A 24,993-nucleotide genomic window follows, 5' to 3' on the forward strand; every position below is an offset into this window, starting at 1 on the left:
TTTTTTTTTTGTCTCTAATTTTTGCCTGGACCGCCCTTTCGGGTTTTCAGTCCACCGAGACGCTCATTTTTGGTTTAGGCTGCCCTTTCGGGTTTTCGACCTACCGAGCTGTTCTTTTATACATATTTAGACAAAGTATTTCTTGACTGCATCAGAATTCACAGGACGAGGTAAATCCTCTCCATCCATGGTTGTAAGAATTAAAGCACCACCAGAGAAAGCTCTCTTCACTACATAGGGACCTTCATAATTATGTGTCCACTTGCCCCTGGGGTCCGGTTGAAAAGACTTGATACTCTTGACCACCAGGTCTCCTTCTTTAAATTCACGGGGACGAACCTTCTTATCAAATGCTTGTTTCATCCTGGTCTGATATAGTTGTCCGTGACACAAAGCAGCCATGCGCTTCTCCTCAATCGAATTCAACTGATCGTACCTATTCTGACACCATTCAGCCTCTGACAACTCAGCTTCCATCAAGACTCTCAAAGACGGGATTTCAACTTCTACAGGAAGTATCGCTTCCGTACCATACACCAAGGAAAAAGGGGTTGCCCCTGTTGAAGTACGCACTGAAGTACGGTAACCATACAAAGCATAGGGTAACATCTCATGCCAGTCCTTATAGGTGACCACCATCTTCTGCACAATTTTCTTGATATTCTTGTTTGCAGCTTCGACCGCACCATTCATCTGGGGTCTATAAGGAGAAGAGTTATGATGCTCAATCTTGAAATCATCACATAATTCCTTCATCATCTTATTGTTCAAATTCGTACCATTATCCGTGATAATCTTGTTAGGGACACCATAGCGACATATGATATTGTTCTTGATAAACCGGACCACCACCTGCTTGGTCACATTGGCATAAGAAGCCGCTTCAACCCACTTGGTGAAGTAGTCAATGGCCACTAGTATGAAACGATGTCCATTGGAAGCTTTTGGTTCGATCCGACCAATCATATCAATGCCCCACATAGAGAATGGCCACGGAGACGAGATAACGTTGAGCATAGATGGTGGTACATGAATCTTATCTGCATAAATCTGGCACTTGTGACATTTCTTGGCATAGTGATGGCAATCAGCATGCATTGTTATCCAGTAGTAGCCTGCCCTCAATGCTTTCTTAGCCATTGAATATCCACTAGAATGGGTCCCAAATGAGCCTTCATGTATCTCATGCATTAATAAATCTGCTTCTCGTCGGTCCACACATCGGAGCAAAACTGAATCAAAGTTCCTTTTGTACAAAACATCTCCACTTAGAAAGAAGTTACCAGACAATCTTCTTAAAGTTCTCTTATCTTTACGGGATGCCCCAGGAGGGTACTCTTGAGTTTGAAGAAACACCTTAATATCATGAAACCACGGCTTATCATCGAAAACTGCTTCGGCTGCAAACACATAAGCAGGCCTATCAAGGAATTTGACACTGATCAGCGGCACGTCATTGCCATGATTCACTTTGATCATTGAAGATAAAGTAGCTAGGGCATCTGCCATTTGATTCTCATCCCGAGGAATGTGTTGCAGTTCCACCTTGTTGAAGAAAGTCAACAAACGTCTTGCATAGTCTCTGTAAGGTACCAAACCATCATGGTGAGTTTCCCATTTTCCTTTGATCTGGTTAATCACAAGAGCTGAATCTCCATATATGTCAATATTTTTGATCCTCAAGTCAATGGCTTCTTCAATACCCATGATGCAAGCTTCATATTCTGCAATGTTGTTCGTGCAATCAAACCGGAGTCTTGCAGTGAAAGGAATGTGAGTACCCTTTGGAGTAAGGATAACCGCCCCTATTCCATTACCATAGACATTAACGGCCCCATCAAATATCAAACCCCACTTAGAGTCTGGATCAGGACCTTCACCAAACAATGGTTCATCACAATCTTTCATCTTTAAATACATGATCTCTTCATCTGGAAAATCAAACTTGATAGGCTGATAATCTTCAATTGGTTGATGAGCTAAATGGTCAGCAAGAATACTACCTTTGATGGCTTTCTGAGTGCGGTAGACAATATCATACTCGGACAATAACATCTGCCAACGAGCAATTCTTCCTGTTAAAGTCGGCTTCTCAAAAATGTACTTGATCGGATCCATTTTGGATATCAACCAAGTAGTGTGATTAACCATATAGTGACGAAGACGCTTAGCAGCCCATGCCAAAGCGCAACAGGTTTTCTCAAGCATAGAATATCGGGACTCACAATCAGTAAACTTCTTACTCAAGTAGTAAATGGCGTGCTCTTTCTTTCCAGTCTCGTCTTGTTGACCCAACACACAGCCCATAGAATCTTCTAACACAGTCAAATACATGATCAAAGGCCTCCCTTCGACCGGAGGGACAAGAATCGGAGGTTCTAACAAATACCCTTTGATGCTGTCAAAAGCTTTCTGGCAATCTTCCGTCCAAACAATCCCTTGATCTTTACGGAGTAACTTGAATATCGGCCCACATGTGGCAGTCATATGAGAGATGAATCTGGAGATGTAGTTCAATCTTCCTAGAAAGCCCCTAACTTGTTTCTCTGTCTTTGGAGCAGGCATTTCCCTGATAGCTTTGACTTTGTCGGGATCTACTTCAATACCCTTCTGGCTGACAATAAAACCCAAGAGCTTGCCGGATCTAACACCGAAGGTACACTTGTTAGGATTCAAACGGAGTTTGTACTTTCTCAAACGTTGAAACATCTTCGACAAATACTCAACATGTTCTTCTTCAGTGCCTGATTTGACAATCATGTCATCCACATACACTTCAATCTCTTTATGTATCATATCATGGAATATTTTAGTCATGCCTCTCTGGTAAGTGGCACCAGCATTTATCAACCCAAACGGCATTACTAAGTAGCAGAAAGCACCCCAAGGCATGATGAACGACGTCTTTTCTCTATCTTCTGGAGCCATCTTGATCTGGTTATACCCGGAGAATCCATCCATGAAGGAGAATACCTTGCATCTAGCAGTACTATCAACCAATACATCAATGTGAGGTAAAGGGAAATCATCTTTCGGACTAGCTTTGTTCAAATCCCGATAGTCAACACACATTCTGACCTTACCATCTTTCTTTGGAACGGGTACTATGTTGGCCAACCATTAAGGATATTCGGAGGTAATCAAGAAACCAGCCTCAATTTGCTTTCGCACTTCCTCTTTGATCTTGAGAGCCATATCTGGATGAGATCTTCTTAACTTTTGCTTGACTGGAGGACACTCGGGCTTCAAAGGCAAACGGTGTTCCACAACATCATGGTCTAACCCCGGCATGTCTTTGTAGGACCATGCAAATATATCATCATACTCTCTGAGAAGCTCAATTATCTTTTCCTTGACAGACGCCTCCAACGACGCTCCAATCTTAATTTCTTTTTTATCATCCTCAGAGCCCAGGTTGATTAACTCTATTTCTTCCTTGTGAGGCTGAATGACTTTTCTTTCCTGCTCTAACATCCATCGGAGCTCATCGGAAATCTCTTCATCCTCTTCTATCCAAGCCTCGTAAACTGGGAACTCAAAGTTGGGAGGCAGCATAGGGTCACCATGTTCAACGGGCTCATGTATGTTCAGTCTGCATATGATTCATGATTGATTTTTAGTAAGATAGTGAATGCAGACATTTCAAAATTTTTTTTTTTTTTTTTTTAAAAAAAAAGAAAAAGAGAACAAGTTTTTTGGTTTTTTGTATTACCATTTTTCCAGAAAAAGCACTAAAATATAATAACAGCCGTGACAAAAACGACAATTTTCATTAATACTGAAAACACACTCAAAGTAAAAACAAACCCTGCAAGATTTCACTTTCGTCTGGGGTAGGACGAAAGGAGTTTTCTTAAAAAAACAAAAAGACAAACACATTACTTAGAAAGAGGTATCGCAGAAGGGATGTCAACAGCAATCCAATTGCAGCAGTTTCCACCAGGAGTCAAAAAGTCAGGTGCCACCTCTTCTGATTGATCTTCCAAGATTGCATTAGTCTCAGGTGGCGCATTAATGAATCCAGCACTGTGAAAAGTACCCCTAGTTGGGTCGAACATCACTTGCTTATTGCCGGAGAAACCCAGACCTTCTTTGTGCTTGTTCTCGGGTAGCTGTACTAATTTCCCCCAGCCTTCAGCTTTTCCTTCTTGAATTACTCTCTGAGCATCCTTTAGAGAGGCCATGCATGTTTCACCTCTTGTAGTACCGCTTTCAACCGAAAGCCCTTGGAATAACGTCCCATCCGAACTTTCACCACCAATGAAGGAAAAGGACGACAAATGGCTAACCAAAAGAGCTGATTCCCCACTTACTGTAACAAGCTTTCCACGACTCACAAACTTTAGCTTTTGATGAAGAGTGGATGTTACTGCCCCGGCTTCATGAATCCACGGTCTACCAAGTAAACAGCTGTAGGAAGCTTGAATATCCATTATCTGGAATGTAACTTTAAACTCTTGGGGCCCAATAGTGATAGGTAAATCTACTTCTCCCCATACCGTCTTCCTGGATCCATCAAAAGCCCTTACTGACACGCAACTAGGCCTGATAAATCCATCTGAACATGTCAATTTATCAAAGGTTGTCTTCGCCATCACATTGAGGGAAGAACCGGTGTCTATCAAGACATTGGACAAAGAATCTGTTTTGCACATAACAGAGATATGCAAGGCCATATTATGATTTTTCCCCTCCACTGGAAGGTCTTCGTCACTGAAACTCAGATTCTTGCATGCTGTCACATTTCCAACAATGCTCCCAAATTGACCCAAAGTCACATCATGGTCTACGTAGGCTTGGTTCAACACTTTCATCAAGGCATCCCTATGAGCATCAGAACTTGTCAGTAGTGACATGATAGAAATTTTTGACGGAGTCTGCAATAACTGATCCACTATCTTATAATCACTTTTCTTGATCAGCTTCAAAACCTCATCATTATCAGTTCCACTAGGTTGAACCACACTCTTACCCTTGCTAGGATCTGGTACTGGCACGGACTCTATCACTGGAGCTTTCTTCTTTGCTTGCACAACAGCCGGAAGAATACGTCCACTTCTCAGAATTTGACTATTCTCCGCAATGTTACTCACGGAAGTTGAGGGACTCAAGGATATCTCTTTACCATTCTCTATGCTTGTAGGTTGATAGTTATATGGCATGGCGTTTTGAGAGAAAAACGGCTTGGGTCTTGGTACACAAATCACAAGAGGAGTGACGACTGGCCTGGAATTGTCCTTGAACACCGGAGTAACACCGTCAATTGACTTCGCACTATCCTTGAATACAGGGATTACAACACAAATGCTATTGTCCTCCTTTGTAACAACCAGCTCTCCTCGATCCATTAGCCCTTGCACATCATCTTGAACCTGCACGCAGCCGCGGGGGTCCACAGAACATACCTCACAACTGTTATGATTGTGGCCAAACATAGCTGCCTCACACATTTTTACATGTAATGGAACCAACGGAGTTTTGATATCCTGAGAGCGAGTGACAAGACCCCCTTCTTGATAATCTTCAACCATGTTAACAGTAGGCCCATGGGGTGGCAGAGGATTGTTTGGAGCAACAGGGTTAGGGTCAGTAAAGGATAAATCTTTGTTCTGAATCAACTTTTGAACTGCTTCTTTAAGGGGGTAACAATGTTCAATGTCATGTCCCGGTGCCCCTTGATGAAAGGCACAATTTCTATCAGCACGGAACCATGGGGGTAAAGGGTTCTGCACACGAGGAGGTGGTAGGGTCTGAACAAGACCTCTGGCAAGCAACGAAGGTAACAAGGCTTCATATGTCATGGGAATAGGGGGAAATTGGTTTCTTTGAGGGCGAGGCTGTTGTTGTTGAGTTCGAGGGCGAGGCTGTTGTGGCTGTGGTGGTGGGGTATAATATGGTTGCTGATAAAAAGGTTGTGGCTGATAAGGTTGTGGTTGATATAGTGGTGGATAATATGGATGGGGTGTTTGAGGCCTTTGTAGTTGATAGTTTGGATTTTGTGGAGCTGGGGTAGGTGGTGGAATGTTAGCAACATAGGGGTAGCTGGGGTATACAGGCTGGGATCCGCCATGGGCCACCATGCCAACCTCTTGAGCGTTCTTCTTTGAGTACCCATTTCCGAATTTCCTATTACCATTAGATGAACCACCTGAAGAAGCACCATCCTTACTCACACGTCCCTTACGGACCCAATCTTCAATGCGCACACCCATATCTACCATATCGGTAAACTTTTGTGAAGCACAACCAAGCATCTTCTCTGAGTAGAAAGGGCTCAGAGTCTCATAGAAAAGATCGGACACTTCCCTTTCATCCAGAGGCGGACGGATTTGAGCAGATTTCTGAATGAAGCGCTGAGCATATTCTTTGAAAGATTCCTTATCACTCTGAGTCATAGATTGCAGTTCTTTCCGGTTAGGTGCCAGATAAGAGTTATATTTGTACTGTTGGATGAAAGCATTGGCCAACTCCTCAAATGTGGTGATGCCCTTCAAATTCATGTACCACGTATGTGCGGGACCAGTCAAACTGTCCTGGAAACAGTGAATAAGCAGAGGCTCATTATTCTTGTGAGCTATCATCTTCCTGACATATGTGACTAAGTGCATCTCAGGGCAAGTATCCCCTGTGTACTTTTCAAAGATCGGCATTTTAAACTTATGAGGTATCACCACGTCTGGAACCAAGTAGAGGTCATTCACATTCTGACTGAACATTTCTTTACCGCGGATAGTCTTTAACTCTTTATGCACCGCCTCAAACTTTTCTTCCAAGTTTCCCACCCTATCATCACCAGCCACACTATTGGAGTGATAAACTTGATCTTCTTCTTGATGAGCAGCATGAACGAGGGGTCCAACACAGGTCATAGTGGCCTGAGGAAAAGGCTGGCCAGACTGATAAAACGGTGTTTGTTGCTGACCAAAAGGGAACTGCATTTCTGGTGCATTATGACGAACACCTTCATTATTTGCGAGTGGCATGCCCCACGGATAGCCTGGCGGCATATGATACTGAGGAGGGATAGAAAAACCAAGAGAGCCAGTAGGACGAAACCCTGAATTATACATGTTTGTCATATCACCTGAGGAAAACTGATTCACCAAAGGCTGTGTAGTACCAATAGTTGCAGTAGAAATTGGCTGGGTCACCGGAGAACCAGCAGGCTGAGAGACTTCAACATCTGCCCGAACAGTCTGAACAACTTTTGCTTGAGAGGCTTGTGCCTGTGCGGCCATCATGTCCATCATCATTGCAGTTATCTTCTCCATACTTTCCTTGAGGCTACTAACCTCTTCCCTAAGGTCATTGTTCTCTTGCTCAGTAGCTACCATTTTCCTTTTGATGTATGCTCGAGTATGGTGAACACGGGTAGGTCTGTACTGAATACGCCGGGCCACCTTCGCTTTTCTCCTGAGGCAGAAATGAGGAAAGTGTGAGACTTGGCTTTGACACTTTTTATGAATGCGATATGATGCATGATATGCTATATGTCAGAATATGCAATTTTTATATATTTTTATCGAAGGACCTATAGAAGCAATTTTGTAAACATATCAACCTAAACAATTCATTAAAAAAACAAAGTTGATTACAAGATAATTCCCTTTCTAACAACAAAGCCAAGGGATAGACTTTAAAGTAAAACAAAGATAATTCCCTTTTAACAAACTGAGCCAAGGGATAGACTCCAAAGTAAATAACAGAAAACTAGGAAATAACATAAAAAGAAAACAAAACGGGGAGCCCTCAAGCTCCTAGAGTAGACTACTCCTCGGAATTTGAATGCGGACCGTCAAACACATCCATGGAATCCATACGCTGTTTCTTAGTGATATGCTTTTTAAGCAACCTGTCCTTCTCTTGGAGTAGATCATCTCTCTCGATCATTTGTTGCCTCATCTTGAGGATTTCACTGTCTTGCTTCCTTATTACTTCATCCCTATCTTCCATCATGACCATGACTTCATCATACTTCCTCTTCCAAGTGGCAACTTCTCGGTATTTGTCAGCCAATTCTTCATGGTATTCTCCCATAGTTTTAGAGGGCAGAGGTAAGGAGGATGATGGAATGGTTGCGGATACGAGCTTTGGTACCGCGTATGGCATTTGATTTTTGATAGCCTGACTGATGACCCACTGATTATAAGACCCATGCATAAAATCATCCCTTTTTCCCAATTGATTCCTGTTAAGCCTATGAATACCATGCCATGCTTGCACAAATTTCCCTCTAATGCCTAAGGGATCATCCTTATTGTAGTAAAACTCCTCAGTTAGCGCAAGGCCACTTGGTTTAGTCTTCATTGGGTATCCTAACTGACGTCGGGAAAGGATAGGGTTGTAGCTAATTCCTCCCTCCATGCCAATGAGAGGCACGTTGGGGTACTCACCACAGCTGATAATGACTGTCCCTTTATCCCAAATCGGATGGTACCAAACTATATCAGTTGGTGTTAGGGCCATGATTTTTTTAGACCAAGGGAGACGTTCATGGTTGGCTATGAAAGGACGGGGGAGGTAAGAGACAAACCACTTGTAGAGTAAAGGTGCACAACAAAGTATAGCCCCACGACTCGCTATTGTCCGATCATGAATGGAATGGTAGGTGTTGGCTAAGAGGGTAGGGACAGGGTTCTTGGTTAGAAAGACTTTGATAGCACGGATATCAACGAAATTGGGGATGCGTGGGAAGAGTACCAGGCCATAAATGAGCAGGGCTAGGACAGAGTGAAAAGCATAGTTGATGCCTGCTTCCTCAGAAAAAGATGCTTGATTGTAAAGGAAATCGGCGGAGAACCCTGAGATTCCTTTTCTGATGGTGAGATTATCTTTGATGACGGAGGCTCCAAGGTGGAGGGCTTTTGCAATGGTTGAGCATTTGGGATCGGGTTCAAGACCACTAAAGGGTACTTCATTAAGCACAGGTAGACCGACCAAATGTGAGTAATCTTCCAAGGTAGGGACAAGCTGATACTCCGGAAAAGTAAAACAATGACAATGACAGTCATAAAATTGAACCAATGTCTCCAAGACTCCTTTTGTGATATCTGTCTGGAGGATATTAAGCAACTTCCCATGACGTTCGAGAAAATCATCCTGACTAGCTATCTTCCTTCCTAGCTCTCTTAACTTGGACACGTCCGGACTCTGGAAAGAATAACTCCTAGTGTTTCTTCTAGGAATCTCCATCTATGATGTTTACAAAAAAAGAATCTCTATAAGTCCTTTGATCTTTCTTTTTTTTTTTTTATAAATTTATGAATGGATGCATGCATGCATGATTATGCTAAAATACATAATGAGGTTAAGTCCACATGTTGGAGTTAAAGGTAACAACGCCATTTGGTAAGGACTATGGTTTCAAATGTACCTGTATCACGGGTTCTACCAAGTTCCCAAAGTCATCAACAACTGACGAACACTGTCGGGTTACGGAAACACATCCGTTCCAATGATGTTCGTAAGGAAGTCTCGTCTGAGTGTAGTGTCGCGTGTCAACTAAACCAAGATTACTCAAGGCTAGCCACCGCACTACGCCCTAAAAAGGCCAAGATGGGTTAAGGGTTACTAAAGGTTCTCAACTTTTAGCGGTCACTTGAAAATAACATGTCAAACACGAATACTCATGCCAACATAGTATATCCCCAAGATTCCTGAGTTGAGTGGGGTTATCACATGCGCCAAAACCAAAATTCACTCTTGGCGTAGCACTATGATTATACCACCGTCCTATCCTAGTATTTCTCTCAAGTCTGGGTGATGGACTTATCTCACCACTCACGTAATAAGGTAAAGTATTTACAAAGCATAAACAAATAATAAAGCACAAAAATAAAGGAAGGTAAGGTGGGTTTAACCCGCGTGGAATTTGAGTCCCCAGTGAAGTCGCCATTTCTGTGCTCGTGATTTTCGGATATCAAACCATTAATTGATTTGAATCGTTAATCTTTGAACTCTCGATTTTTATTCGTGGGAAGGGAAAAAATGAGTAAAAACCCTCATCGAGACTTTGGATTCGGGGGTTGGTTACGCGAAGGGAAGGTGCTAGCACCCTAAGCGTCTACGGTATTCCGTAGGAACCTCTTACCTAAATTATCTTGTGCTAAATTCATTGCTTATTTGAAAATTATTACCTAAAAATCTAAGTGAAAGAATGGGGGAAGAAGAAGTATGTTTTTGGTTATTTTTATTTGATTTGGAAGGATAAAAATCCTATGCCTACATACCCTTTAAGAAAAGGGATCAAAACCAATGTAGTTCACCTAAAAAGTTTCTTTTTGGTGGGTTGGTTGATTTTAAATTTTAGAAAATGGTTTTAAGAAGGGAAAGAGGCCTCAAGGCATGAGATAAAGTAGAGTGAGGTTGGTCAAATTTTAATTACAAAGAAATCAAGTCTACTATGAATATTAATTCAATTAAGCATTTGATTAAGAAAATAAAAAAGAAAACACTTGGGTTACAAACCAAGGTTTATTAAGAACATATTTTTGGAGTTTTGCATATTTCTTGTGGTTCTTTAATATTGGACTAAAATTAAACTAACGGAACATGAAAATAAAACGTAGGTACTTTGTGGTGCCGTTGGATCATCACCCAAACCATTGCCCTAAACTATGAAGCATAAAAATAAAACGTATACACCCCCACACGCACACATGCATGATTTACATTAAAGCCTAGGATACATGCTATGGTCTGCAACAAACAAATGACAAAAAAAAAAAAAGGAAATTATTTACATTAAAGCCTACATACATTCTAAGTTCCACATGATAAAGATAAATGACCTAAGATAAATATGAATAATACAAATGATAAACTTAAACCAAATAAAAGAAAAGTGCATGGAAGAATGAAAATATTGTACGAGCGGAAAATAAAACGTATGCAAGAAGTAAAAAAAATGAAAATACAGCAGGGGGTCCAATCATGAGGTAGATGTATACAGAAGTAAAAAGTGTTGGGCCTATTGCAAGAAGAACAAACCGAGTCGATTCGGATTACTGGGCCATGGGCGGGTCGGTTAGACCCGTTCGGTTTGGTTTGATATAAATAGGGTGTAAGACCCTTTTTTCTTTCATTTCCACAAAAATTTCTCTCTCTACTCCCTAAAACCTAAACAAAGCTCTCTCTTCTCTTTTCTTTCTTCTCCGATGGAGAGGTGGGTGGCCGGAGCTGGCTCCGGCGCGGCGGTTGGCCGTCATTGACGGCGGCGCCGCCGCTCCAAACAGTTTTATTTTTTTTTTTTTGTTTATTCCTACTCGATTCTTTCACCTCTGTCCGTTTTTAACACTAAAAAAATCAAATACCTACCCAACAGTCCTAGATCTAAAAGACACGAAATTATACCTTTCCTTTCTCTTCGATCTGCGACGAGGTGGTTATGATTCTGGTCCGTTTGTCTCTGATGGGTTCGACGCGATGGTGGCTCGGAGACAGTCCTGTGGTGTTCAGTCTGAGCTCGTCGACGGTGTTGCTGGGTCCGACTTGTCTGTTTTCTAGTTGCGGATTTGTGTTGATGTTGTTTGCACTATGTATTTCGGACGTATCTTTTGTCCGATCGGTTGTGTTGTGTGTGGTTTCGAGAAAGGGTTTTGATTGATTGAGTTTCGTATTGAAATTGGTGGTTTATGGTGTTGGCTTGTGTGGGAAATTGTTGATGCAAGTTTCTGATTTTTTTGTTACAGGTTTGCGGCTAGGGTTTTTTGGTCTATCTGCGGCTAGGGTTTTTTGGTTGTGGAAAAATGTCCGTGTACAGTTCTGATTTCCTCTCCTTCTTTTAAAGACTAAAACAAATTCTTAAAAGGAAATAGATTAAAGGACCATGAATTGGCTTGATGGGTGATTAAGTGACTGTTAAAGCTGAAACGCGTTTTTAGCTAGTCTTGGAAAGAAAAAGCTGACCTTTGCCACTGATGGTGGCGTGTTTGAGCAGAGGAAGAAAAATGGACCTCGGGAAAAAAAAGTTCTAACTGACACTTTATTATTACCATAAAAAAAACCTTAAAACGGAAGATAAATCTGAATAAAAATACTGAAGAAAGACAAAAAATAAAAATGGAAAATAATAATAAAATAAAACTAAAAGACTAATAAATAAATAAAAATTGAGGAGAGGGCCCGCAATCGGAACAAAAATGAGGTATTTTAAAATACCTCCCTGCCGAATTTTCACTGAAAAAACCAGAGATCGATCAGAGTCAAGCGACGCACGTCCGTGGGATCCTTGGTCAAAATTTAGGGTATGACAATTAAGATGATGTTGAACTCCAAATTATTGGATATGTATATGAGATGATGATTAAGATGTTTTAGATGATTGAGTCCATGCATTAGCATACATTTGTTGGGGGCTTATGCCCTGGAACTTTGTACTCACCACGATGGAGCATTTGCTCAAAATAATTGTTGGGGGCTTATGCCCTGAAAGTATATTAATACTATAATGATGGGGGCTCATGCCCTGTATTGGTACCACATGCATATAAGAGGTTTAGGTTGCATTGTCGCATCGTCGAGTCAATTGATGAAAGATGTTATGTTATATATGATGATTGAATGAAGTGATTACTTGATATTTGATTGTCAAAGATGCAATGATGTTTAAGATGTTTATGTTGTTAATTACGATTGTTGAATTATATTGATTAATATTATTGTTTTGTGAAATCTCACCCCTTCTGCTTGGAAATGTTGCTCTTCGTATGCGTAACTTGCAGGTGATCGAGCTTAAGTTGTTGTTGTGCTATTGTGAGTTGCCTTGCCTCACTGAGTTCTAGGTTGCTCTGATACGTAACGGGATGAGGTTTATGATATGCATGCTTCATTCATTTATGATGTCTAACTGAATTTTATGAGATGTTTTGATTAGGACTGCGTGCCAAGACAATTTATAATTTTGAAATAACTCCACTGCGATTGATTAAGATTTTTTGTTGGAAGTTAAATTGTTATTTAACTATTTTTAGATTATGTGAAAGGTGATATTCCGTTTATGATGTTTACTCTGATTTATGTTAAGAAATTTTTATGTTGGGAAAACGGGGTATTACAATTGGTATCAGAGCAGGTCGGTAAGTCCGGCCAATTAGAAGAGTCGTGTCGAGTCTTAGTAATATTTGTATTACTATCTTATGTTGTTGTTACCTGTTGTGTAGAATCTCATAAATGGCTGGAAGAAACGATGTTGCGTTAGCTGCTGCACTACAAGTTGTAGCTCAAGCTGTGGGGCAACAGCCTAATGCGAATGCTGGTGTGAATGCTGAGACGAGGATGCTTGAGACCTTCATGAGGAATCATCCTCCTACTTTCAAGGGAAGATATGACCCTGATGGAGCCCAGACGTGGCTTAAGGAGATCGATAGCATTTTTCGTGTGATGTAGTGCACTGAGGTTCAGAAAGTGCGATTTGGTACACATCAGCTGGCTGAGGAAGCCGATGATTGGTGGGTTAGCCTTCTACCTAACCTATAGCAAGATGGTGCTGCTGTGACTTGGGCTGTGTTCAGGAGAGATTTCCTGAGAAGATACTTTCCGGAAGATGTTCGCGGGAAGAAAGAAATCGAGTTCCTTGAGCTGAAGCAAGGAAACATGTCCGTGACTGAGTATGCTGCCAAGTTTTTTGAGTTGGCAAAGTTTTATCCGCATTATGCTGCTGAGACTGCTGAGTTCTCAAAGTGCATCAAGTTCGAGAATGGTTTGCGGCCTGATATTAAGAGGGCAATTGGATACCAATAGATCCGAGTTTTTCCTGATTTGGTGAACAGCTATAGAATCTATGAGGAGGACACCAAAGCTCATTACAAGGTTGTAAATGAGCGGAAGACTAAGGGCCAGTAGAGTCGCCCTAAACCCTATAGTGCCCCTGCTGATAAGGGTAAATAGAGAATGGTCGATGATAGGCGACCTAAGAAGAAGGATTCTCCTGCGGAGATCGTCTATTTCAATTGTGGTGAGAAAGGCCACAAGAGCAATGTTTGTCCAGAGGAGGTGAAGAAATGTTTCCGGTGTGGCAAGAAGGGTCATACGTTAGCTGATTGCAAGCATAGTGATATTGTGTGCTTTAATTGCAAGGAAGAGGGTCATATTGGTTCTCAGTGCAAGCAGCCTAAGAGGGCGCCGACTACTGGTAGAGTTTTTGCTTTGACTGGTACACAGACCGAGAATGAGGATCGCTTGATCAGAGGTACTTGTTATATTAATAATACTCCTTTAGTTGCTATTATTGATACTGGTGCTACGCATTGTTTTATTGCTTTCGATTGTGTTTCTACTTTGGGTCTTGATCTGTCTGTTATGAATGGAGAGATGGTTGTCGAAACTCCAACTAAGGGTTCAGTGACTACTTCTCTCATATGTTTGAGATGTCCTTTGTCTATGTTTGGTCGTGATTTCGAAATGGATCTAGTTTGTCTACCTTTGAGCGGTATGGATGTGATTATTGGTATGAATTGGTTAGAGTACAACCATGTTCATATTAATTGTTTTAGCAAGTCAGTGTATTTCTCTTCCGTCGAAGAGGAAAGTGGTGCAGAGTTCTTGTCTACCAAGCAGCTGAAGCAACTGGAACGCGATGGTATTTTGATGTTCCTTGATGGCTTCTTTATCTATCGAAAAATCAAGCAGTGATTGATAAGCTACAAGTGGTATACAATTTTCCTAAAGTTTTTCCAGATGAAATTCCTGATGTGCCTCCAGAGAGAGAAGTCGAGTTTTCTATTCATCTTGTTCCTGGAACGAAGCCGGTGTCGATGGCACCTTATCGTATGTCTGCTTCCGAGTTTGCTGAGTTGAAGAAACAATTAGAAGATTTACTTGAGAAGAAGTTTGTTAGACCAAGTGTTTCACCTTAGGGAGCGCCAGTTTTGTTAGTAAAGAAGAAAGATGGTAGTATGAGGTTATGTACCGATTATCGTCAGTTGAACAAAGTAACTATCAAGAATAGGTATCCACTTCCGAGAATTGATGATTTGATGGATCAGTTAGTGGGTGCACGTGTTTTCAGCAAGATTGATTTGAGATCAGGTTATCACCAGATTAAAGTAAAAGATGAAGATATGCAGAAGACAGCTTTCAGAACGCGTTATGGTCACTATGAATACAAAGTTATGCCTTTTGGTGTTACCAATGCACCTGGAGTGTTTATGGAGTATATGAATCGCATCTTCCATGCATTTTTGGATCGGTTCGTGGTTGTTTTCATCGATGATATTTTAATTTACTCCAAGACTGAAGAAGAACATGCTGAGCATCTGAAGATTGTCTTGCAAGTGTTGAAAGAGAAGAAACTTTATGCTAAATTATCTAAGTGTGAGTTCTGGTTGAAAGAGGTAAGTTTTCTTGGTTGAAAGAGGTATTGTTGTAGATCCATTGTTGTAGATCCTTCTAAAGTTGAAGTGGTATCGCAATGGGAGACTCCTAAGTAAGTTACAGAGATTAGAAGCTTCTTGGGTTTAGCTGGTTACTACCGAAGATTTATTGAAGGATTTTCGAAGTTAGCACTTCCGCTAACGCAGTTGACTTGTAAAGGTAAAGCTTTTGTGTGGGATGTTCAATGCGAGAACAGTTTCAATGAATTGAAGAAGCAGCCGACGACAGCTCCAGTTTTGATTTTGCCGAAGTCCGATGAACCTTAGATGTTTCATGTATTGATGTTTAGAATCGGTTTTGGGGTTAGAACCATGAGTTTGGGTGAATTTTTGAGAAAAACTGTAATATGCCCGTACCGATATTCATCGCTCGCCTCCCGAGTGATGATCCTCGCCATAGCGAGTGATGAAGATCATCGCTCGCCTCGCGAGCAGGAGTTATTCGCCTCGCGAGTTGCAGTTCGCAGCTCGCCATAGCGAGCAAGTTTACTCGCCATGGCGAGTGTGGACAGAGAGCTTGCAATATTTCGTGTTTTTGAGCTGTGAGTTTAACCTTGGGTGTTTATGAGGGCCTGAACATGTACCTTAATGATTAGGCAAAGTTTTAGAATGAGTTTGAACTCGGTATAGAGTCAGAATGGATTCTAGAGTGTTTTACCCGCGAGTTAGTGCTTGACAGACTGCCTTGTTTAGGTTTCTTGTGGCTTTGTCGCCCGAGTGGTTGTGAGTTGAACCTTGGGATAGCAATGAAAGTTGTATAGGATATTAATTGATGATCTGTGAAGCTGATTATGATGAATTGAAGTTATTTTTAATATGATATAATTATTTACGCATTACTTAGATTTATATGGAAATGTTAAACATTGTTGAATTGCATAAGATATTGTTATATCACGTTGTTTATATACTGTTTGTGTTGCTGTTGATTGAATATGATGGTTGTTGTTGTAAAGGTTGCAAGTTGTCGTTCTAAGTAACGGAGTCATAAGTGGTTGATGTTGACCAAGTTGGGAAGTAAGTCATAGTTATTATGCACAGTTATTGTTGTTGTCGTAGTTGAGTTGTATGTTGATATACACAAAGTCGAGTCCATTGTATACTCAAGTCGTTGAGGGCTCATGCCCTGGAATGCTTGTCATTCAACCGTTGAGGGCTCATGCACTGGAATGCTTTGTCATTCAATTGGTTAGGGCTTATGCCCTGGAATGCTTAGTCATTCAACACGATGGAAATGGTATCACGTTGATGTAGTTGTTGTTGGTTGTGTTTTTGTCGTTGTTGTTGATGGAGATATTGTTGTTGTTGTAGGTTGTGTTGTTGTCATTGTTGTTGATGGAGATATTGTTGTTGTTGTTGGTTGTGTTGTTGTCGTTGTTGTTGATGGAGATATTGTTGTTGTTGTTGGTTGTGTTGTTGTTGTTGTCGTTGATGGTGATATTGTCGTTGTTGTAGGTTGTGTTGCTGTCGTTGTTGTTGATGGAGATATTGTTGTTGTTGTTGAGTTGTTGTTGTCGTTGTTGGTTGATTTAGTAAGAGTTATTAAAGTTGAAGAAGTGTGAATATTATTGTTGGAATATGTGTTGTTAATTATGTTATTTAATTAAGTTGATGATTTATATATCTATTATTATTGTTTTGTGAATCTCACCCCTTCTGCTTGGAAATGTTGCTCTTTGTATGAGTAAATGGCAGGTGATCGAGAATAAGTTGTTAGAATGCTGTCGCGAGTGGACTATCTTCCACGTGTGTCTTAGGTGCTCTGATACGTAAAGGGATGGGGTCTTTTGATGCATGCTTCATTTCCTTTACGTATTGACTTATGATGTTGATGGATTAAGTTGTTTAACCGAAATTCTATGAGATATTTTGATGAGGCCTACGTGCCAAGACTATGTTAGATGTTTAAATAAATTCCGCTGCAAGTTTTTGAATTAATATGTCGATGAATTTTGGAAAGATAATTAGTTAATTATCCCATTTATGATTCCTAGAAGTGTAGCATTCCGTTTATGTGAATTACTCAGATAAATGTTTTTGAAATTTTTAAGCTGGGAAAACGGGGTGTTACACTTCGAGCATTGTATCAGATAGAGATCCAAGATTTACTTCTAGATTTTGGAAGAGTTTGCAAGAGGCTTTGGGTTCTAAGTTGAGATTGAGTTCGGCGTATCATCCGCAGACACATGGTCAGTCGGAGAGGACGATTCAGTCGCTAGAGGATTTGTTGAGAGTTTGTGTTCTTGAGCAAGGAGGAACTTGAGATAGTCATCTTCCGTTGATTGAGTTCACATACAATAATAGTTATCATTCTAGTATTGGAATGACACCTTTTGAGGCGTTATATGGTCGGAGATGCAGAACTCCATTGTGTTGGTTTGAGTCAGGAGAAAGAGTGGTCTTAGTACCAGAGATTGTTCAGCAGACTACTGAGAAGGTTAAGATGATTCAAGAGAAAATGTAAGCGTCGTAGAGTCGACAAAAGAGTTATCATGATAAGCGCATGAAAGATCTTGAATTTCAAGAAGGAGACCACGTGTTTTTGAGAGTCACTCCTGTGACTGGTGTTGGACGTGCTTTGAAGTCAAAGAAGTTGACTCCGAGATTTTTTGGTCCGTATCAGATATCGGAAAGAGTTGGAACGGTGGCGTATCGAGTGGGATTACCACAGCATCTTTCAAATTTGCATGATGTTTTCCATGTGTCGCAACTTCGGAAGTATGTTTCGGATCCATCTCATGTGATCCAGAGTGATGATGTGCAAGTTAGAGACAACCTTACGGTAGAGACTTTACCGGTGAGGATTGATGATCGGAAAGTGAAGACGTTGAGAGGCAAAGGAAATACCCCTTGTGAGAGTCGTTTGGGATGGAGCGACTGGTGAAAGCTTGACGTGGGAGCTAGAGAGTAAGATGCTGGAGTCTTATCCAGAGTTGTTTGCTTGAGGTAAATTTTCGAGGACAAAAATCTTTTAAGTTGGGGAGAGTTGTAACGCCCACTTTTATTTAATTAATTATTTAATTAAGTCTAGACGAGTTATATTATATATATATATATATGTGTGTGTGAATTATGATGATTTATGACGATTTAGATGATTTGGATGATTTTAGATTAGTTATGTGTTTTGATGATTTTTATGAGGTTATGAGACTTATTTTATTGTTTAATAAAATAAGATTTGAAAATAAAATAAAATATTTAGTTAAGGGTTGTTTTGAGATTTTAGAGAGTTTTGGGGGAGAAAGTGTAACGCCCTCTCTAATTATTTGATTATTTTAAATGAGTTTAGAATATACTTATATGATTTGTGTGATTTATATGATTTATTTTGATGAATGATATTTTGTTATGATATATGTTATATATTTATTAATATAATATATATGATATTTGATTTAGAAATATATATGTTATTTGATTTAGAATATATATATATATATATGCTATTTGATTTAAAAATATAATATATGTTATTTGATTTAGGAATGTATATATGTCATTTGTTATAGAAATATATACACGATTTGTTGCAGAAATAAATGTGATTTGTTATAGAAATAAATGTTATTTATTGTAGAAATATATATAATCTGTTATAGAAATATGTATGATTTGTTATGGAAATATATATATATATATATATATATATATATATATATATATATGTTATAGAGATATAATTGTTATTTATTATTGTAATAGAAACATTTTATATATATATATATATTGGGATAGAATATTAATATTTGGATTTAAGAGAAAAATAAGTAGGTTAAAGATTTATATAAATAGGAGAGACCTAGTTTAGAAAAACATAACGTACGTAAGACTGCTTTTGGAGAAAAGGGAGAAAAGCCAAGAGAAGAGGGAGAGACCTAGAGGGGCTGCGATTTCCTGATTATAAGGTAAGGGTGAGACTAACTTTGCAATTCTATTAAGTATGTGAATCAATGGTTAAGTTTAACATGAATTAGGATGAGTTTAAGAAGAATCGGAAATTAGGTCAAATTGATAGAATTGATGATTAAACGGTGGAAACTTGTTAAAAAGATGTAGAAACTGTCCTTAGACCTTAGATAATGATTTAGATGAATTCTCGAATTGAAATTAGGCTTAGAACCTTGTTAGATGATGATTTTCGTGTAGAAAGTGCATCATGTCCGAGCCTAGATTCATCGCTCGCCACGGCGAGCTATGATCCTCGCCTCGCGAGTGATGATCTTCATCGCTCGCCACGCGAGCCTTCCCCTTCGCCTCGCGAGTGTTTTGGTATTGCTCGCCATTGCGAGCAACCTTACTCGCCATAGCGAGCTAAGGCAGAGAGCATGTTAGATTTTGTGTTTCGACCTTTTGAGTTGAACCTTAGATGCCTTTGAGTACCTTTAGGTGCCTACTATTGATTAGAGAATGATTTAGAACGAGATTGAACCTAGAACAACCTTAGTTGGAAAGTTGGCTTGTACTCGCCACGGCGAGCAGATGCTCTCGCCTCGCGAGCACTTCCAGAATTGAGTGTTTTTAGTGCATTGTGAGACTTGAGTTGCTTGGATTGGTTAGAAATGAACTTTAGGTACATAGTGTGACCTATTAAAGATAATGATTGTGAATTGTGAAGCTATATTGAAATGCTAAGTGTTTATAATGTGATTTATTGATTGATTGCATTACTTGAATTATTATTGAATGATCAGGAAGTTGTTGAAAATGAATTGGTATTAAGCTGTTGATATAATCTGATTATGCTGCTATTGTTATTTAACTAAGTTGCATGAGTTGTTGTTGATTATCATTTGATATTGTTATATCCTGAGATGTTTATGTGTCGCCTATGTTGCTGTTGTTGGTTATGTGAAATATTTATATGCCTTATGTGGAAGATGTTTGATGTTTAAGTTGTTGATGCTTCACATTAATATTGTTATGTTGTGAATTGCAATTGATATATTGATATCTCTCTATTGTTGTGTGACTTGACTGTGCTACTGCTGTTATTTAACTAAGTGCATGATGTCTATATATATATTATGAAATGATGACGTTTAGCTCCAAATTATTGGATGCATGATGATATGTTGATTACGATGATTACGGTGTTTTGTTGTTAAGAGTCCATGCATAGCATTTCATTGAGCTTTGTCCTCACCACGATTAGGAGCTTTGTCCTCCGCACGTTTTAGGAGCTTTGTCCTCCGCACGATAAAAGTATTATGATGACGATTGGTACCACATGCATATAAGTGTCTAAGTTGCATTGTTGCATATGTCGAGTCAAGGTCGTTGTTGATGAATTATCATCCATGAGTTGTTAAGTTGTCGATGAATTATCATCCATGAGTTTGTCGAGTTGTGTTCTACCCATGTGTTGTTAAAGAAATACCTACGAAGATTATACGATGTGAATTATATGATGTTGACTAAAATATTGCTATGTTGTTTAACATGTTGATTATGATATTGTTATGTTGCTACGTTGTTTAAGATATTGATTATGATATTGTTATGTTGCTATGTTGTTTAACATGTTGATTATGATACTGTTATGTTGCTACGTTGTTTAAGATATTGATTATGATATTGTTACGTTGCTATGTTGTTTAAGATAATGATTATGATATTGTTAAGTTGTTATGATGTTGTGTATAATTGTTACTATTAAGTGATGAATATGTTGTTCTATATATGATTAATATTATTAAATGAATATTATGTTATGTTATTGATGATGATCGAATGTTGTGATTACTTGGTAATTGTTTATCAAAGATGCTATGATGTTTAAGATGATATTGTTTAAGATGTTTATGTTGAAGATTTATGATGTTGATTTTGGTGTTAGTATGTGTTGATTATATTTTCATAAGATGATGAATACGTTGTTGTTATATTAATACAAGAAGATGAATATGTTGTTGTTGTATTATTATATTATGACGAGATGATGTATATATAATTATTATTATTATTAAGTGAATATCATGCTATGTTGTTGTTATATTATTATATTATGACGCGATGATGTATATATAATTATTATTATTATTAAGTGAATATCATGTTACGTTGTTGTTATATTATTATAAGAAGATGTTTATGTTATGACGTAGATAATTATTACTATTAATAAGAGATGATTATATTGTGTTGTTTTAAAGTTATTAGTGATGATGATTACATGATGATATCTATGAGTTGTTAAGTGTACTTGATGATGTTTATGTTAAATTGATAAGTTGTCTTTTATTAATGAATTGATAATGAGATGTTTGATGAATAATTCTTATTATGAATTAATGATGTTGTTATGTTGTATATGAATTAGGATTAAGATGTTGTTATGCTATATATGAACTATGACTATGATGTGATGATCTATGTTTGTTACGATTTGGTTAATATGTGTTAAATGATAACTAGAAGTTGGTTGAGTTATTAAGAATTATTACATGAAGAATTATTATTACTAATAGATGAAGTTATTTGTGTTGTTAAATATAATTATTGAATTATATGCTTGATATTATTGTTTTGTGAAATCTCACCCCTTCTGCTTGAAAATGTTGCTCTTCGTATGAGTAACTTGCAGGTATTACTGATTAGTAGGAGTGGTGGCTCAAGTGTCTTAGGTGCTCTGATACGTAATGGGATGAGAACTTTGTTATTGCTTTCTATTCCTTACGTATTGTTTTTGAAGAATTATGACTATGTTTTTAGAATGGATTTTTATGACATAATTGTAAAGAGGCCTTAGTGCCAAAGACTGTTTTGATTATTGAATAATTTCCGCTGCGAAGTATTAAAGACTTTTTAGTTATTGAATTTTAAAGGATAAATAGTTATTTATACAGTTTATGATTTTAAGAAAAGAATGTGACATTCCGTTTAGGTGAATTACTCTGATTAAATAAATGAAATTTTCACGTTGGGAAAACGGGGTGTTACAGAAAGTAAGATAAGATAAGATTTTAGGAGGAGATATAAAAAGAGAAAACCTAGTCTTAGAAAAATTAGTACGTACAACTGTTTTTGGAGAAAAGGGAGAAAAAGCCATAGAAGGGAGAATCACCATAGAGAGCTGCTATTTCTTCATACAAGGTAAGGGTGAGACTAACTCTACAATTCTATTAATCATGTAATCCATCCAGATGTAATTAGCAAGAATTAGGATTGAATTGGACAAACCGAAAATTAGGTCAAATTCTTAGAATTGATGATTAAACGGTGAAAATTGATTAGATTGATATAGAAATTGTCCTTTGACCTTAGATTATGATAAGGATGAATTCTGGGATTGAAATTAGGCTTAGAACCAAGAGATTAGATGAATTTTTCGTTGAAAACTGCATTCTTCCCAAGCCTACATTCATCGCTCGCCCTCGCGAACGATGATCCTCGCCTCGCGAGTGATGAAGTTCATCGCTTGCCACGCGAGCCATTTCCCTTCGCCTCGCGAGTTACAAGTCGTAGCTCGCCACAGCGAGCAACCTTACTCGCCATAGCGAGCATGACCAGAAAGCATGTTGAATTATGTAATTTTGACTTTTGAGTTGAACCTTAGATGCTTTTGAGTGCCTAAAGATGTTTATTAAAGATTAGATGATGATTTAGAACGAGATTGAACCTGGTTTAGCTTAGAACAACGTAAGTTGGAATTCAGGCTTGTACTCGCCATTGCGAGCAGATGCTCTCGCCTCGCCAGCTAGTATGTTGCGATCTGTTTCGCATAAATTGATTAGGGTTGGACCCTTAGGTAGTAATGTGACCTATTTAAGATGTTAACTAAGATCTGTGAAGCTGCTATGAACTGTTAAGCTGATTATAATGTGATTTAATGATTAATTGCATTACTTGAAATATTATTGAATGATCAAGATGTGATGAAATGAATTGATATGATGAAGTTATGCTGTTGTTGTGATCTGATTATGCTGCTATTGTTATTTAACTAAGTTGCATGAGTCTATACAAGATGATTAAGATGATGTTGAACTCCAAATTATTGGAATGTATATGAGATGATGATTAAGATGTTTTAGATGATTGAGTCCATGCATTAGCATACATTTGTTGGGGGCTTATGCCCTGGAGCTTTGTACTCACCACGATGGAGCATTTGTTCAAAAATATTGTTGGGGCTTATGCCCTGAAAGTATATTAATACTATAATGCTGGGGCTCATGCCCTGTATTGGTACCACATGCATATAAGAGGTTTAGGTTGCATTGTCGCATTGTCGAGTCAATTGATGAAAGATGTTATGTTATTTATGATGATTGAATGAAGTGATTACTTGATATTTTATTTTCAAATGAAATGATGTTTAAGATGTTTATGTTGTTAATTACTATTGTTGAATTATATTGATTAATATTATTGTTTTGTGAAATCTCACCCCTTCTGCTTGGAAATGTTGCTCTTCGTATGAGTAACTTGCAGGTGATCGAGCTTAAGTTGCTGTTGTGCTGTCGTGAGTGGCTTTGCCTCACTGAGTCCTAGGTTGCTCTGATACGTAACGGGATGGGGTTTATGATATGCATGCTTCATTCTTTTACGTGTTCATTTATGATGTTTAACTGAATTTTATGAGATGTTTTGATTAGGCCTGCGTGCCAAGACAATTTATAATTTTGAAATAACTCCGCTGCGATTGATTAAGATATTTTGTTGGAAGTTAAATCGTTATTTAACTGTTTTTAGATTATGTGAAAGGTGATATCCCATTTGTGATGTTTACTCTGATTTATGTTAAAAATAAATTATGTTGGGAAAACGGGGTGTTACAACACTCATATGGATTCCAATGAGATTCAATGTCAGCAAAATATTGGTGCAAATATTGTGAATACCATTTGCAGTGCTGGTTTAAGTGATCAAGGAGATATGCCTATTCAAGTTTATCACTCAAATAATCCAGTGAACATTCCACCTTCGATTTTTAGGACTACATTAAGTGAGCTGAGAGTAATGTCACCATTTAGTACAGATCAAAAACCCTTGTATATAAGTAAAAAATAAAGCTCTAGGAAAATTCCACGTCATTGATCATTAAATTTTTTTATCTCAACAATTGCATTTATATGGACAAGAATTAAAGGGCAATATTAAATTATATAAAGGATTGGTCAAGAATTAAAGTTGAATATAAAATTCAACTCAAAGTTTTTTATAGGGGTGTCCCACAATAAAACCTATGACAGGACCTATCGACACAGTAAAAAAAAACTATTTATTACACTGTTCATGTCATTAAAAAGTGAAAATAAGGAAGGTTTTTCTACTCTAAAGCCTAAAAACCTAGACTAAATGCCACCCTAAAAGAGTTGTTGCTTCTTAAAAACAAATTTTTGGATTCAAAACCGTATAATTGCATTCTGGGCTTAATACTTTGATAGTGAGCTCATAGTGTTAAACAAAGATATTTATTGAATGCATAAGGGTAAAAGGAATCAGTCAATTTATATAAATTATTACCTTTGGAGGAACGTAGCAACGGACTTGCCACTTGCATCATCTACATGAATCGGCGTATCCCATTCTAACTCCTTATTCATAAATGATGTTCTCATCTACCATTTAGGCAGCTTACAGTGGATCCATCACATAGTAATCCTGTGAGTTTTCC

General features: G+C 38.4%; 2 protein-coding genes across 2 annotated transcripts; both read right to left on the reverse strand.

Annotated features, from left to right (window-relative positions):
* Positions 1-162: 162 nt before the first annotated feature.
* On the reverse strand, positions 163-3,072 carry LOC120577879 (uncharacterized; the record flags this gene model as incomplete). The annotated part of the gene is made up of 2 exons (XM_039829771.1): positions 780-3,072; positions 163-557 (listed from the first exon to the last, which is right to left on the reverse strand). Coding segments are annotated over exons 1-2 (2,688 nt in total), but the record flags the coding sequence as incomplete, so codon positions are not given.
* A 48-nt stretch (positions 3,073-3,120) lies between these two features.
* On the reverse strand, positions 3,121-7,334 carry LOC120577878 (uncharacterized). The gene is made up of 2 exons (XM_039829770.1): positions 3,883-7,334; positions 3,121-3,592 (listed from the first exon to the last, which is right to left on the reverse strand). Exons 1-2 carry the CDS (start codon positions 7,332-7,334, stop codon positions 3,121-3,123), a joined length of 3,924 nt encoding a protein of 1,307 aa, XP_039685704.1.
* Between the last annotated feature and the right edge of the window lie 17,659 nt (positions 7,335-24,993).

The sequence above is a fragment of the Medicago truncatula genome, unplaced genomic scaffold (assembly GCF_003473485.1).
Source record: "Medicago truncatula cultivar Jemalong A17 unplaced genomic scaffold, MtrunA17r5.0-ANR MtrunA17Chr0c26, whole genome shotgun sequence".
Taxonomy (NCBI): domain Eukaryota; kingdom Viridiplantae; phylum Streptophyta; class Magnoliopsida; order Fabales; family Fabaceae; genus Medicago; species Medicago truncatula.